The 14801-nt window shown below is 38.5% G+C and overlaps 1 protein-coding gene across 1 annotated transcript in view; it reads right to left on the bottom strand.

Moving 5' to 3' along the window:
• LOC111654619 (obg-like ATPase 1) overlaps positions 1 to 14801 on the bottom strand; it is a 42682-nt gene that overhangs the window by 23900 nt on the left and 3981 nt on the right. The window contains exons 3-4 of the mRNA XM_023405699.2: positions 13368 to 13511; positions 11933 to 12060 (exon numbers count right to left, since the gene is read on the bottom strand). Of these exons, the coding sequence (XP_023261467.1) occupies positions 11933 to 12060; positions 13368 to 13511 (272 nt within the window). The remainder of the gene's footprint in view (positions 1 to 11932; positions 12061 to 13367; positions 13512 to 14801) is intronic.

Raw genomic sequence — 14801 nt, forward strand, 5'->3', positions numbered from 1 at the left:
GGGGGGTGGGGGGGGGCATCTGTCACACGAGAGTGACAGCCATTCACATTACCGCTGGCAACTGTAGTGGACTGTTCTCCTGAATGTTATTCCAATACATTCTTTAAATTTACAACCCACACAATATGTGATCTGTTTGTTTTATAATATGACTCCTTAAGTAAAAGTAGAAATGATGCAACATAAAAATAATCCAATACAGACTGTAAGTACACGCCCTGCAATAAAAATGTCACTTAAGATAAAGCATTGTTAGCAAAATGGGCTTAATGTATCAGAAGTAAAAGTACTCATTATGGTGTTATATATTGATTACTATTATTATTACTGGTGCAAATAAGTTACTACCATCTTGTAGCTGAAGAAATGGAGCTAGTTTGAACTTTATGGTGTGAAAAGCAGTTAGTTAATCTACTACAGCACATCATTATTTTATTTAAGTCTGTCATATACAGTATTCTGTATGTACACTTAATCTGTAAAGTGTCTTGTAAATAAATGAATAACTAATTAATGTAGAGGAATAAAAAGTACAATATTTTCCTCTAAAGTGTATAGGAGTAGAAGAGTGCAAAATGGAGATACACAAGCAAACTACAAGCACCTCAAATGTGTACTTAAGTACAGTGTTTGAGTAAATTTATTATGTTATATACCATGGGATTTGGAATATACCAGCACACTCTTTCATAAATCAGTCAACAACAGCGACTTGTGAAGTATCACACTGTGGCATAATGGGAATACCATGTCATTCAACAGGGAAGCGGATGTCAGGCGAATGATGACTTGGCTTTAAGTATTGCTGTGTTGAGGGACACTATGTTTGGAATGTACATGTTTGAGTCACTAAATGTTATCAACAATCTATATTCACGTGTTGACACCTGAGGAGGACTGCAGACAGGTGAGGCCCTGCGAGATAATAACGTCACTGCAGTGATTCACATTACTCATCACGAGGCTGTCACATCATCTCTCAACAAGTTCTGACATTGATGCATGTAGAAAATGTTGATGATTCACGTTGCTGTGCGCAGTTGTCGTGTAGGGAACGTGGTCGGGTATCATCAAGAGCGTCATCAAGAGAGTTTGTTCAGCATTAAAGTTATCCCCTGCTCCACCACTCAGATCAGTGTCATGGTTGTGTACACAGATTTCATGCTAGGTGTTTGAAACACTAGCGACTTGGCTTTACGACTGGCAATCTTGGTCCGTCACGTTTGTCCATTTTGCAATATTGTAGCAGCTATCAGATGAATTGCCATTCAATCTTTTATTACATATTTTCATTCGTATCTTGATATTCTTCATCACTAATATGACCCCCTGACTTTTCCGCGAGTGCTAGTCCAATTTTGCCATTGATTTAGAGGGAAACTTCTCAACAACTGGTGGAATGGCTGCCTTGAAATCTGGCACCTTCACATCACCACAGGATAAATTATAAAGACTAGCATGCAAACATGCTACATTGTTAACGTCAGCATATCAACATGGTCGTTGTCAGCTTGTTAGCATGCTGGCATGTGTATTTAACTCAAGTGCTGCTGTACTGTGCTGGAAACTACAGTCTCACAGAGGTGCAAGATTGTTTGTAGCCTCTTAATCTTGTTCACTTATATGAACCCGTGCCTCTGAGACCGGTTTTGAGTGTTGTGAAATTGAAAGTGGCACAAAACTGAACTGATCCAATATGAACTCCCCAGTGATCCCCCACATGCACAGAATATCATATCTTGTTCCACTACTGGGTTAAGGAGGGATAAGTGCCTGATTTTCCATAGAACTAAACTACAGGGCTTTTGCAATCTAGCATCACTCACCTAAACATACACAGCTCAACAACAACATGACAGACAACCAGAAATCCTACACCAGTGGCTTTATTACTCATGCAAGTCAACAGAAGCTGTAGACTTTTGTGCAAGCTGTCATCCTGTGCGTTGTCCTCATGGTGAAATGAACTTATCCAATTACTCTTTGCCTAATCAGGCTGTTTTGGTTCCTCTCCTCTTGCAGAGGTACTCCACAGTATAAACAGTTCACTTACGCCACACAGAAAGGGGCTAATCAGTGGAATTATTGTTTTGCTGCTCCAATTTACCAGCTCCCTGTTCAGCACTGATTGGAATGAAAATTTGCCATTGTGTCTGCATGAACTCAGAAAATATAATGCAATGTAATCATTTTGTTAGCTGCAAGAATATACATACATTAGAAACAATTATGATGTACAGTTTTGATACACTGCGTCTCCAATGGAAAATGCATACAAGTCTTAGTACTTATTAATTAGGAGCGGTGAGGTTTAAAAAAGGTTCACATGGTTAATAAACCTCTCATGATTGGTGTAAATCATTGTTAATGAAAGCATAAGAAATTATTATATGGACAATCATTTACAAAAAAAACATTTCTTACTTAGTATTCAACAGTTTCTGACCATTGTTATATGTCCTAATAAAGAAAAAGCTGATATATCAAAAATTCAAAGAGGCTTTGAAAGAGCAGGAGCAGCTAATCACTCACTATTTAGTCATCAACTGACACTCTCCTCTGACGACCACATATTCCAAAGTAATTTGCTTTAATTAATTTCGCCTAATTTAACATTCACATCTACTTTACCGTCGTCCCATTCAAGGCTTAGAGCTGGAGAACAAATGCATGAGGTGAAAGAGAGGAGAGAAATCTGAGGGGGCAATCTCCACAATTAGTCCCTTAACAACTGGGCCTGGGTAGGGCTCTGTGAAGACAGCTCTTATGAGGCTGCAGCGCCACACAAAGCCACACGCAAGACAGTAAAAACACACAATAAAAAGAAGAAGAAAGAGGTTGGAAAGGCCCAGTCTCAGGAGTCAGGTCTGTCTCACAATTTGAATGTTACTGCTTCATTTCAAATAGTGTATGTTTTGAAGACATTATTAACAGGTGCTCCTTTATTGACAGAACAAAAGGATTAGTCTCTCGAGGGTGAGTGGTGTTTAATGGCCTGATTAGGGATCAGGCTAATCTCTGCAAAATTATGGACTTACAGCGGCACTGCAGGCTGGTATATCCTGAGGAGATAAAACTCCATGAACTGACATTTAAAAATGAAAAACATTTTGAGAGAAAAAAAATATATAAAAGAATATGTATCATTTACTTTGTCAATGTTTTTTTAAATTAACCCCATCATACAAACATCCCTGGACCACAGGTAAGAACATACAGTATAAACAAAGGAACAAATGGTGTTTTCTTTAATTAGCTCTGTATTTTCAGGTAGCACAACTTTAACGCCTAAGAGCACCAAGCAGGCTCAAGCTAGTTTATATCATTGCTTTTCTGTCAGGTACACAGACAAGGCAGTCATCTGAGTCAAGTCAAGATCAATACTGATTGAGCTGCTTCCTCTGATGTTGCTACCTGGGAGGATATGTGGTCAACATAATTCAGTTAAATTACAGTATTCATTGACTTCTAACTTCCTGTGCATGTTTTCACATGCAAGATGGGTAAGAGCACATCTAAAGAACTTGCATTCCTCGCACTGCTTTTAAAATGTTCATGCAAACTCAGTGCCGCAATTCTCCTGGTATTCAGAGCAGTAAAAGCTATTTTATGAGTCTGTCAGGAAAAGCACATTATGGATGTCTCCCCAGCATAAAAACACTGGCAATGCACACAAAGGTATTTATGTTCATTCAGGAAATATCTTTCAGTCATTCACATTCATTTTTGGATACATGAAATTAACAGCTATTTGTAGTTCGCTGCTTCTGTAACAGAGTTTGTGGCATATTCAGCCTTGTTTCTTTGCATGTGTCAATTATGGCAAATACACTGGCTGCTAAAAAGCAGTTTCACACCAGAAAATGGTGGGTTTGAGCCCCTCAGAGATACACTCATGTTTTCTACATGATCCCATCTTTCATAATAGATCACAGTGAAATCACAGTGCTCGATGGTATGAATCAGTACCTCACAAAGTGTCTCCAATTCCTATGTAATCTACTGTCAGATGTAGTGTCTCATACCAAACTGAGTATTAAAGGTGCATCTTTCCACCATGTCTGATATCACTGACTGACTGAAAAAAAAAACAGAGAAAGCCGTTCAGACAAGCCTGTTCTGTGTGCAGTTGAGAAGTGATTGCATGGGGGAGGTTTCCGTTTTCATGAACTCTGACTGAAAACAACAGTGTTAATTCCCTTATCATTAGCTTAACCTCTATCATTCCATTTATTTTGTTAAACCACGGAGCATGAGAGTGCCTTGATTGAAAGGAACCGTCATATGCACACCACTGTTGTCCCACATCATTCAGCGAACAAACCTTTTTAGATCCTTAACTACTATAGTGCTGCTGATTGCACAGGCACCAGCAATTTCCTAACCAACCGCCACCTGAACAATGATGTGTTCAGCTTTCAGGCCCTCCAGCCTTTCAAAGGTGAATCATTTCACAGTTTGGAACGAGATCTCCATAGCAACTCCTCTTTGAAGGGTTTAGAATCACCATCCAATAATTCTATGATCATCGGGCCTTGCCATTCCCAGTGGTTCTTTTCACAGTGGACAGGCAAGGGGGGCATGAGGAGGAAGCCAGAAGATTCTACAGTCTATTTCAGGCAATTCATCTTGCAGCCCCATTAGAATTCAAAATATTGCGACCTTCAATCACCGAGCATGTTATCTGGAGCTGTGGTGATCTCCAGTCAAGATGGGTAGACATTTTGCTCTAATCATCCACGATGAGTGGAGGCTGACAAAAACGCTTCATTCTCGCTGAAGCAAAATGCTCATTTAAATGCTGTGACAGCACCTCAGCTCAGCCCCAAAACACACAAAAGGAGGATGATCCCTACAGCTCAATGAGCTAGATGTAAAATTGCAGTATTGGTTAAAACAACAACTAACATAAACAAAGAACTGCATGCAACAAAGGGCAGCTTATATTTCTGGCTAATTTATAATGCAATATTGCTATTTTTACTCATGAACAACAACACACAGGAGGGGGGCAGGTGCTAGGACCCAGCTGAGACTGTCATACAACAAAGTGTCTTTTTGTCTAAGTACAGGGAGGGAAGCGCGTTGCTTGATTCTTATAAACAATATAGCAAAATAGCAACAATACAGTGGATCATGGCTGAACATAAAAAAAGACATATGAACAATATGTTGACATCTGTCACTTACATGCTACAGTATACCCAGTATCTGTAGTTACTCAGACTAATTTTAAACTTTACACACATTAACAGTCCAATACAAGCACATACATCTGCAAATTCATCGTAGAATAAGAGATAACTAATTTGATTCTTCTCAACACTTGACTAACATCTTGGCATTTATTTTCTCTTTGATAGTTTTGTTTTCATCAGAAGTGTTTGCTTGATAAAAAATTACAATTGGTCGCTTGAATGTACCTCATCAGAAAACAATGTTTCATACAGGCTTCAGAAGACTTTGCAACCCCATTCTTTTGTATTAATATACAATTGTATACTATGTGGCAATTACTAATATGAAATTACTGATATGGATTAATACAGCATTAAAAAAAAAAAACAGTTCCAACTATAGGCGAATGAAAGCATCTTTATGCAGGCTAAACTTGTGTAAATGTTTGCTCAGTGTACCATCACTGTATACTGTTATGTTTGCTTCCCTTTTTAAGAGATGCTACTCGATCCTATAAACATCCACACAGTGAGCGAAGCTTAAAAAATGAGCCACGTGCTGTCTGTTCAGCTTTTACACCCATAGTTTTATTGTTAGGTGACATGTAGTGGGCGCAGTAATTATGACGGAAGCAAAGGAGGAAGTCACGTGAAATAGCATATAGCGCAAGCTGTTAGACACAATAACTGTGTGTTTATTATTGTTACCATGACAATCAAGGTCAGATACGCCTGCCGCTAGTACAAACCTGCAAGTTAATGTTAATATTCTATATTTTCTATTGTCAACAAATCCCTTGAAAAGACTGAAAACTACAATGGAATGAACCTTCTAACAACCTAAAAGTTGATATAGCTTGTCCCTCTGTTCCATAGACCTCCATCAATGGCCAACAACTATTAAAGACACATCCTTGAGTCACACTGTTGCACAACGCACATGTTCCTTCCTTGCAATGAACATGGCCACTGTCGGTTATTGTGAGTCAATGCCACATACATTATCCTGGAGCCAAATGTGTGTTAATCTGCTGCTAAAATAGTCCCCAACAAATGTGCTATTTACTCCTAAGTAACATGTGCTAAAACCTACATTGCCCAGCTGTTTCAGAAGTGAAAGTGTTAAATTGTTTGTTTCATGGGATCTGTTGACAATGATTAAAAAAAAACAACAGTATCACTCATATCCTTTAAACTGCATTTGAAGACATTAGAAATGTTACATAAATGAGATATCATCCTTAGGAAGGGTAACAAATAGTTTTAGTGAATATGTTGAGTATCAGTGAAATACACTCAATTACTTATAATAAAATCATACATGTTTTCAATATTAGTTTTGTATTTGCAATGATGATACTTTCTCTCTTTAAAACAATCTATCTGCAAAAGACTTTCAGCAAAAATAAATTGGTGGTTAAATTAATATATCAATGCAACAACCAATTGCGCAACCCAATTACTGACAAATTCACTCATTGCGTGATCTGTTTAGATAGTCACATATATGGAATTCAGTGGGCTGCCTGAGGTATTTTGAATGTGTGTCAAGTTTGAAAATGTGTGAGTTGCTGAGTGATAAGGCAGAGGTCCTGGATAGCAGCCATTCCTGGCGTCAGTGAGGAGGCAGTTTGGCCATAAATCTTTATCTCTGTCTGAATAGTCAATACAGTTTGCTCTTAACGCCTGTAGCTTTACAATCACTTTGATTTGTTGACTATAAGCGATTAGATTATAGTGTGGGCTGACAACTGAATGAAACCTACCAAACACAATTAAAACATCTTAACTGTCAAACATCTTACTAGGTTCAGCAAAGTCGCAGCAGGTAGTTACTAATGAATCATATGGAAGGCGCTGAGGATCTGGGAGATCTTTAAAAGGGAGAGTAAATAGGACCAATTTCTTGAGAGGCACAATTGTTGTCAATTTGCTGTTTACCGACATTTTGATTTGACCCGGCACCAAAACGTGAAATAGACAGTTACAACCTGGTAACACATTGACACTTTGACAGGTCTTTTAGTACACAAACTAACACTAGACAGCAAAATCTAAGTATTTTCAATTGCATTATAAATACTAAAATACTTATTTCCTATTCCTATCCACTGCTCTTGAAGTGTATTGATATGATCATAAAATACTGATTGGACCTTTATACAAGGGACTAAGAATTTTGTCATTGATTACTTTCAGAAAAAAGCCACACTGTACATGTACATGCTAGTTTAGCATTCTCCTCTGAGCTAGGAGCCCAGTAGTATCTCTTGTGGGCACAAGTCCAGGGTTACATTCACAGTTGGTGAATATTAACTATGTATTACCAATTTTTATTGGAAATATTTACAGATTTGGTAATATGCATATTCATATTCACGCCAAGCATTACATGAATGGATTGATACCACTCTCCCATCTGTTCGGTAAATATGAAGTGACCATGAGCAGATGGTTAGCTTAGCTTAGCTTAACATCTTTCAGCTAGCCTGTCAACAAAATCCAGTCCAAGTCAACAAAATCCACCTAACAGCACCTGTAAGCTTTGTAAATAACATATTATGTTTTATGTGTTTAATCTGTACAAAAACTGAAGTGTAAAAACAACAATTTGTGGGTTTTAAGGAGTTATAGACAGTGACTTTCTAGGGTCTTGTCATCACCATGAGGTACAGGCAAGCAGAGGAGACTCCAGGACAGAGACAGGCCAGCTGTTGCAAAGGATTTGGGCTTCAACTAAAAACTAAAACATGTAGTCAATTACTTGTTTGGTAGAAAATAATGAAAGATGTTCACAGCTGCACAGACTGTAAGCTGATGTCCTCAAATGTTTTAATTTGTCTAACCAACAATCTAAACCCCAACGCTTGAAATGATATGACATGAAAGACAAATAAAATATTTGGCCTTTTTGCTTGAAAAATACTTTAACAATTAATGTTAGCAAATTAGTTGCTGTCAATCGACTAATCAGTATGTAGACTAAAGTATTAGCTCTACAAACGATTCATTTATATAACACCTGCCCTGCTCTATTGCTTAGATCTCATTTAACTGATCAACTTTATTTCCCTAAAAACTATGAGAGGACTTTCTTGTGTCTACTTCAGGCAGTAGAGGGGGAGAGGGAAGAGCCTCAACTTAACCAGGAGTTCAGGTGCTGAAAGCATGAATATCACAGTGAGAAAAGAGTCTGCGCCAAAAATAACAGCTACTTTCCAGTCGGCTGCCCACAACCACAGCCAGTCCCTTAAGATTAAATGTGCTATACCACAGTGTCTTAAGGCTAGATTCTTACTGAGTGTCGTGCAACCGTAAATAAGTCTTCATTAGAAGTGAGCTAGAGGTTTCCTGTGATGATGTGGGTGACACTGTGTGAGCATTCAAACATCTAATTGCTGGAAACCAAACATCTGGGAATAAGGCCAGGTGAGCTGGCAGAGTTGCTAGCGGGGAACAGAAGAGTAGATGAAGTAGAACATGTCTATGTCTGGTCTCAGACAGTGAGGATCCAGCTACGTTCCATTCACTGCAGAAGCACTGGGAACACTCAGCCTGCAAACCATTTGGTTATGAGACCAGGGAACACCAGGCAATCTACAGAATCAGCTTTCAGGATGTCATCATGTGCCCTTATAATTTTTGGAAGGTATTGTTGAAAGCAAATCCACTGTTTACACAGGCTTTTTAAAGACATAAAGGGTTGAAAAATATTCATAACGTGCACACCACTGGGGTAATTTTGTGAGCAGACGTCACGAGGAAAATCCAGTCAGTCTACTCCCTGGAAAAAGTTTCATCTTTTCAAAGGAAAGATGGTAAAGTATTCTGCCTTCATGTCTTTGTAAAACTTTGTAACTGCTCACTATTTCTCAAATTTCACAACCTCTAGTCAAAGATCTGTAAACCAATATAGGAAATAAACGACAAAATTATTTCATAGATAGAATTGGCAGAAAGTTAGGGCGCATCTCTAAAGTTTAATAAAACTTCGAACTCAGTTTCATCAGATTCAGGTCAATTGCTTGTGTCTTCAGTTGGCACTAACAATCACATTGAGCCGTTTCACTTTACTAACACTGTTCATCTCTCTGTAGTATCTTTACAGACCCTTTCACTAATTGCCAGACAAAAACCGTAACACTCCAGACACGGAAAAGTGCGATCCCCCCACAACCATATAATCAAGCTATATAAAAGTAGCGGCTTCAGCATTGCAGTCTGCCTGCTACCAGATAGATATAATTACAAAACAAAACCAGCTATGTTTAATGGTTAACTTGTGAAACATACCACATTGTTTCCAAGGACTTCACGAGAGTAGAAACAATGGCATGCCAGAGAAGATAGATGTAAACACACACACACAAGAAGCTTTCGTTCATGCTATTTCCGATCGTTGTGAATGTTTGTGTTCTTTGTGTGGACCGAAACAAAAGAGTTGGTTTTGGGTGAGGATCTGTCATATACATTTGGTCCACATCAAAGGGACTGTGGGTGTTTTTAACCATCTACATGTAATGTATATAAAAATACACATAAACCACATATGTGACAATAACGTAATGTAGAATCATTACCTAAATTATTGAGCTTTTTGTAAAAAAATTAAACTATATACACTCAGTTACCAGTTCATTAGGCACACGAGCTGAAATGAATGCCGTCATATAGAACAGTCCGAAAATAAATTCAACCTTCACGAAGGTTATAATCTGCAGTTCTTATTGAAACTGTTTCCGAGAGATGTTGATTCAACTGTATGATCATTTTTGAGGATGTAGTTTGTTGTGCTGTTGAACTGTATTGCATTATACTGCAAGGAACTGTTATTTTGTCCACTCTATATATATTGATGAGGGCAGGCTAAATAACACCTCTCTTTATAACATAATTCTGTCCAACAGCACCACAAACTACATCCTCAAACATCATAACCTGCATGGTAGAATTTATTTCATTTATTACAGTGTATGTGTGACCTGTTCTTAAATATTTCCATCTGTGGTGGGGATGAATCGGCTTGGGACTGAGCACCACACAGGATTGGAAAACGTAGTATTGAGAGGTGGATGGACTAATACATTGTTTGGGTCTTTTTGTGGGAAGAAACATTAAGAATAATGGCAGACTTATCCTTTTAACTTGTATTTTAGCAAAAACTGAACTAACAACGGAGCCGTTTATCATATCTTCTGCTCTCAGTAAATCATTACTTAAGTCTGGGTGGCCCTCTACTTCTCACAAACTACAGTCATCATGCAGAAAGGCTATTTGAAAACTGCACTGGAACAAAAGTAGTGCACTTGTCAGTGAAACACACAGCCAACTTTGGAACAATACAGGAAATTGGCCATAATCTTAACCCTTTCTATCTGGCCGTTGTATACCTGCCACCACCGACTCTCTAATCAGAGCTCCTTTCACACAGAGTGAAAGTCAATAACAGCACACAATCAGCAAACAAATTCAGCTATTTTTAAGAAGGGCCTCTGCATTCATTTCAGTGGCTGCATGTAATTTGAATTATTCTACCGTGTAACACTTTAATTGTGTAAGACAACGACCATGTCAGAGACACAGAAGAACTTGAGGCAGAGGGAAACTTAGAAAGTGATTTGCCTTGTGAGGGATATGGAGTGTGATATATTCACGGAGTAAGAGAGGGCAGTTTTTCTCATCATTCCAAACATATAAGATGATTTTTTTTTACTATTATTACTAAAACTATTGTCATCAGCATAGTTGTTTGTATTGTAGTAGTAGCTAAAGTAATATATTATTTTATCTATTATTATTACATTTGTAATAATTGTTACAAAACAACAGGGTGTAAAAAGCAAAAAGGAAGGGAAAAGAAGAAGAGACCCTCATTCTCATATTATGCTTATTAATAACTTACTTACCTCCACAGTATTCAAACTTAATCAAAAGTGGCGTTAGGAATCATATTACAATAACATGTGGTGGTCCTCCTAAACCGTCTTGTAATGTTTCCAAGCCTCAGGACATGATACTGAGTGTGTGAAGCTTAAACCAGACGCAGGTCCTTTCACTTCCCACTTCTGCGATTCTCATTCAGGGAGCATCCCAGTAGGAATGTGAGGTTTGGTCTGACTTCATTAATCCTGACTCTTATGTTGATCTTGGCACCCACCACACAAGATGCCCTAGCGGCAAAGCTACGGCACAGCTAAGGCCTTGTGGTGGAGTCTTTTAGCGTTGCCAAATGTTGTCAATGGAATTGGTTCAGCTACAGTACAAAATATTTGATATATATAAATATTTGAAGCGCTGTCGCCTCACAGCAAGAAGGTTCCGGGTTCGAGTCCCGGCTCGGCCGTGGGATCTTTCTGTGTGGAGTTTGCATGTTCTCCCCGTGCCTGTGTGGGTTCTCTCCGGGTACTCCGGCTTCCTCCCACAGTCCAAAGACATGCAAAATGGGGACTAGGCTAATTGGATACTCTAAATTGACCATAGGTGTGGATGTGAGTGTGAATGGTTGTCTGTCTCTATGTGTTTGCCCTGCGATGGACTGGCGACCTGTCCAGGGTGTACCCCGCCATTCGCCCGAAAAGATGCTGGGATAGGCTCCAGCCCCCCCGCGACCCTACTAGAGGATAAGCGGTAGAAAATGGATGGATGGATAAATATTTGATACAACTGCACGCACAGTAGCCTATATGTTTAACGTGATTTGTTGATGATCTGGAAATCCTATGGGGGGGGGAAGCAACCCTCCACCTGCGACTCACGTGTCATATGGAAGATGCTGTCACAGGCGCTGATATGGGACAGGAAGGCATTTCCCAGGCCTTGGCCAGCATGAGCACCTTTCACCAGGCCAGCAATGTCTACAACATTAAGGAATGCTGGGATTTTGCTGCAAGCCAAGAAGTAAAAGGAAAAAAAGGTCAGCCGTTTTAATATCCTTTTTAATAAAACAGAAACCACTTTGCATTAGTTTGTGCTGCAATTCAATACAACAGTCCTGTTATAAATAGTAGCTTGAGAAACAGTTTGTTTTAAATGTTGTTGATCCTGTGCCAAAGAGGCGCCAGCCCTGAGGAGTTATTGAGGTTTTAGTTTGTGATGTTGTTGAATTGGATTGTACTATAATGTGAACAGGTATGATTTTACTCTCCATGTGTGTGAAACGATGAACAAAATATCAGAAATCCCATTACAATAGTATAACATCACCACAAATTATAGTTGGAATATGTACCATGGTGTTGAGTCAACAAACAAATAACTAAAGTGACCTCAACTTTAAAGAATGTTTAAGAATTTTTCAATAAATCCAATGAAAAGACCAAAACTGATGGTAGATTAGTCGGTTTCACAACGGGACCTCCCTACCCCGACTGTGGCACTCAGCCCCACACCCATTGGTTCATAAATATGTAGTTTCACTTTTTAAAAAAAGACTCATGTTCGTTATGAAGGAGCAAGTCAACCAGTGCAACAGCGAGGCTCACTGATGCATTATTAATCATCTTTGATCAGCAATGGATGTCTACAATACACATGAATAGTCTATATGATGCTTTGGATACTGTGGAAGTATTTGTTTTGTAGGATCAATTATCAATTAATGGTTTTGGCCTTTTCATGGGATGTTGGAGGTGGGTACTGTGGAGATGCAAAGCTGCATGGCATTTAATTGCACAAGTGTTTTTTTATTGCTATGGTTATTAGAGTATTTATTTATGAACAGCAGTGGAATCTGTTTTGCATGTGTTTAAGTTAAAGAATAGTTCATATATAGAATCGAACTGAGTACACGCATGTAAGTGAGACTCATGCTGCTCTTTGAAAAGCAGGAGCTCAGTTCTGGTCACTAAAATTCATGTACTGAAATGTTCTGTGGTATTCAGAAAGCCAATTCTTGTCAGTCAAAAGAGATATCTTGCGAGTAATTTGTCAGTATAGCACAGCAAATCTGAATTCAGCCCGCTTTAACAGCCTCTATAAATGTGTATGACAACCAGGTGTTGTGAGGTTCAGATGCTGCAGATTTTTTTTTAAACAGAAAACCTTAGAATAGAGCAGCAATCATACATCATACAGAACTGGCAGCTACATGTCAACAACATTGTTATGTGTTTTCTCATACCTATAGCAAGAAGACCGTCAGAGACTACAGATCTGAAGTGTGAATAATATGTGAACGGTGAGACCCCATACCTGGCAGGTTTGTGGAATTGGCAGAGGAAATCATAGCGTTCATCTGGAATGGGCACTCTGCTTTCATTTGGGTCAATGGTGCAGAAGGGGAAATTTTCAGCTGCAGCCTGACTCTTTGTCAGCACGTTGAAAAAGGTTGACTTCCTGAAAATAAAAAAACAGCAGTGAGGTCAATCCATCTAAAAGTGCTGGTGTGTAGAGCCTGATAGCTTGATAGAATGATCCTAAAACACTTCAGTAAATTATGCGAGATTGGCTTTTTTTATTGTCTGTGCAAGAAAGACAAGGTTATTCTAATAGATTGAATATTTGAGCGCTTGAAACAAAACCTTAAAAAAATACTACACCCAATTACAAGGTCAGATAATCCCATAATAGATCAATTGTACGTGGAATCGAGGGTCAAATTACACTTCTGATAGATCTCAGCTGTTGAACTGGATCGTCCAAACGCTGCCCCATGTTGTGATCACAGAGAGATTTATTTTCTACGGCACAAGCAGCTCAAGTGTACTTCAAAATCTACAGACAATGGCAAGTGTCTAGGAGTAATAATGGCATGGCAGTCAACTATAATCCAGGACTTTCCGTCTTTATCCCCTCACTCGGTGCTTCACATTGAAATGATTGTTTGCTAAGTCCCATGGGCATGAAATTGCTTGAGATTGCTAAAGTGCGTGCATTAATTCCTTATATAAAGCTAGATTGTTTCTCTAACATACTTGAAGGCTTTTCTTGGGTCACCTTGGGGAAAAAAAGAAAAGCCTTCCACAGTAATACTGCAACCACTGTCAGCTGTATAAAGTGACTTAATAATGTATAAATAGAAAAAGTGTAATATGTTGATCAGTAATAGGAAAGTGATGTGTACTGAGAAGTTTGCAGCAGGAAATTAGACCAATGATTTTCCACCAGTGGGTGGTGAAAACTCCTTTTAATACAAGTAGTTAAAAAAAAACACTTTAGGCCCAGTATGAACCTAAAAACTTGGACTGGGTTTACTGTGACAACTGGGAATGTGACAGATAGAACTATTTATTATACCCGTATACAGCTATCACATGACCGAAGTGTCATACTTTAGTCATGTGATGAGCAAACAGAAAATGCTGAATTTGTAAAATCACCAAAAAGAGCAAGTAACTTAAATAGAAATCACAAAGACGGGCCAGGGATCGTTTAAGATTATTCTATTGAAAAATATCTTGGTGATAAAAGTCTAATCAAAAGTTAAACCAAAAAAGAAAAACACATAGCCATTACTTTCTAATATTTATAATTCCAGTGTCAACTGAGTAACATTAAATTGGAAAATCAGGTGCTCCTAATGTAGACTATTCACTGCAGTGTTCATTAAGTGTGCAGTTATTGTTGGAATTCAATAGTCACACATACACTTTTTCCTACTTATACTAATTTCTTCAAAAGGGTCAG

Source organism: Seriola lalandi, unplaced genomic scaffold (assembly GCF_002814215.2).
Source record: "Seriola lalandi dorsalis isolate HSWRI2012SDOR001 ecotype SW California unplaced genomic scaffold, Sedor1 jcf7180002054284, whole genome shotgun sequence".
NCBI classification, from domain to species: Eukaryota; Metazoa; Chordata; class Actinopteri; order Carangiformes; family Carangidae; genus Seriola; species Seriola lalandi.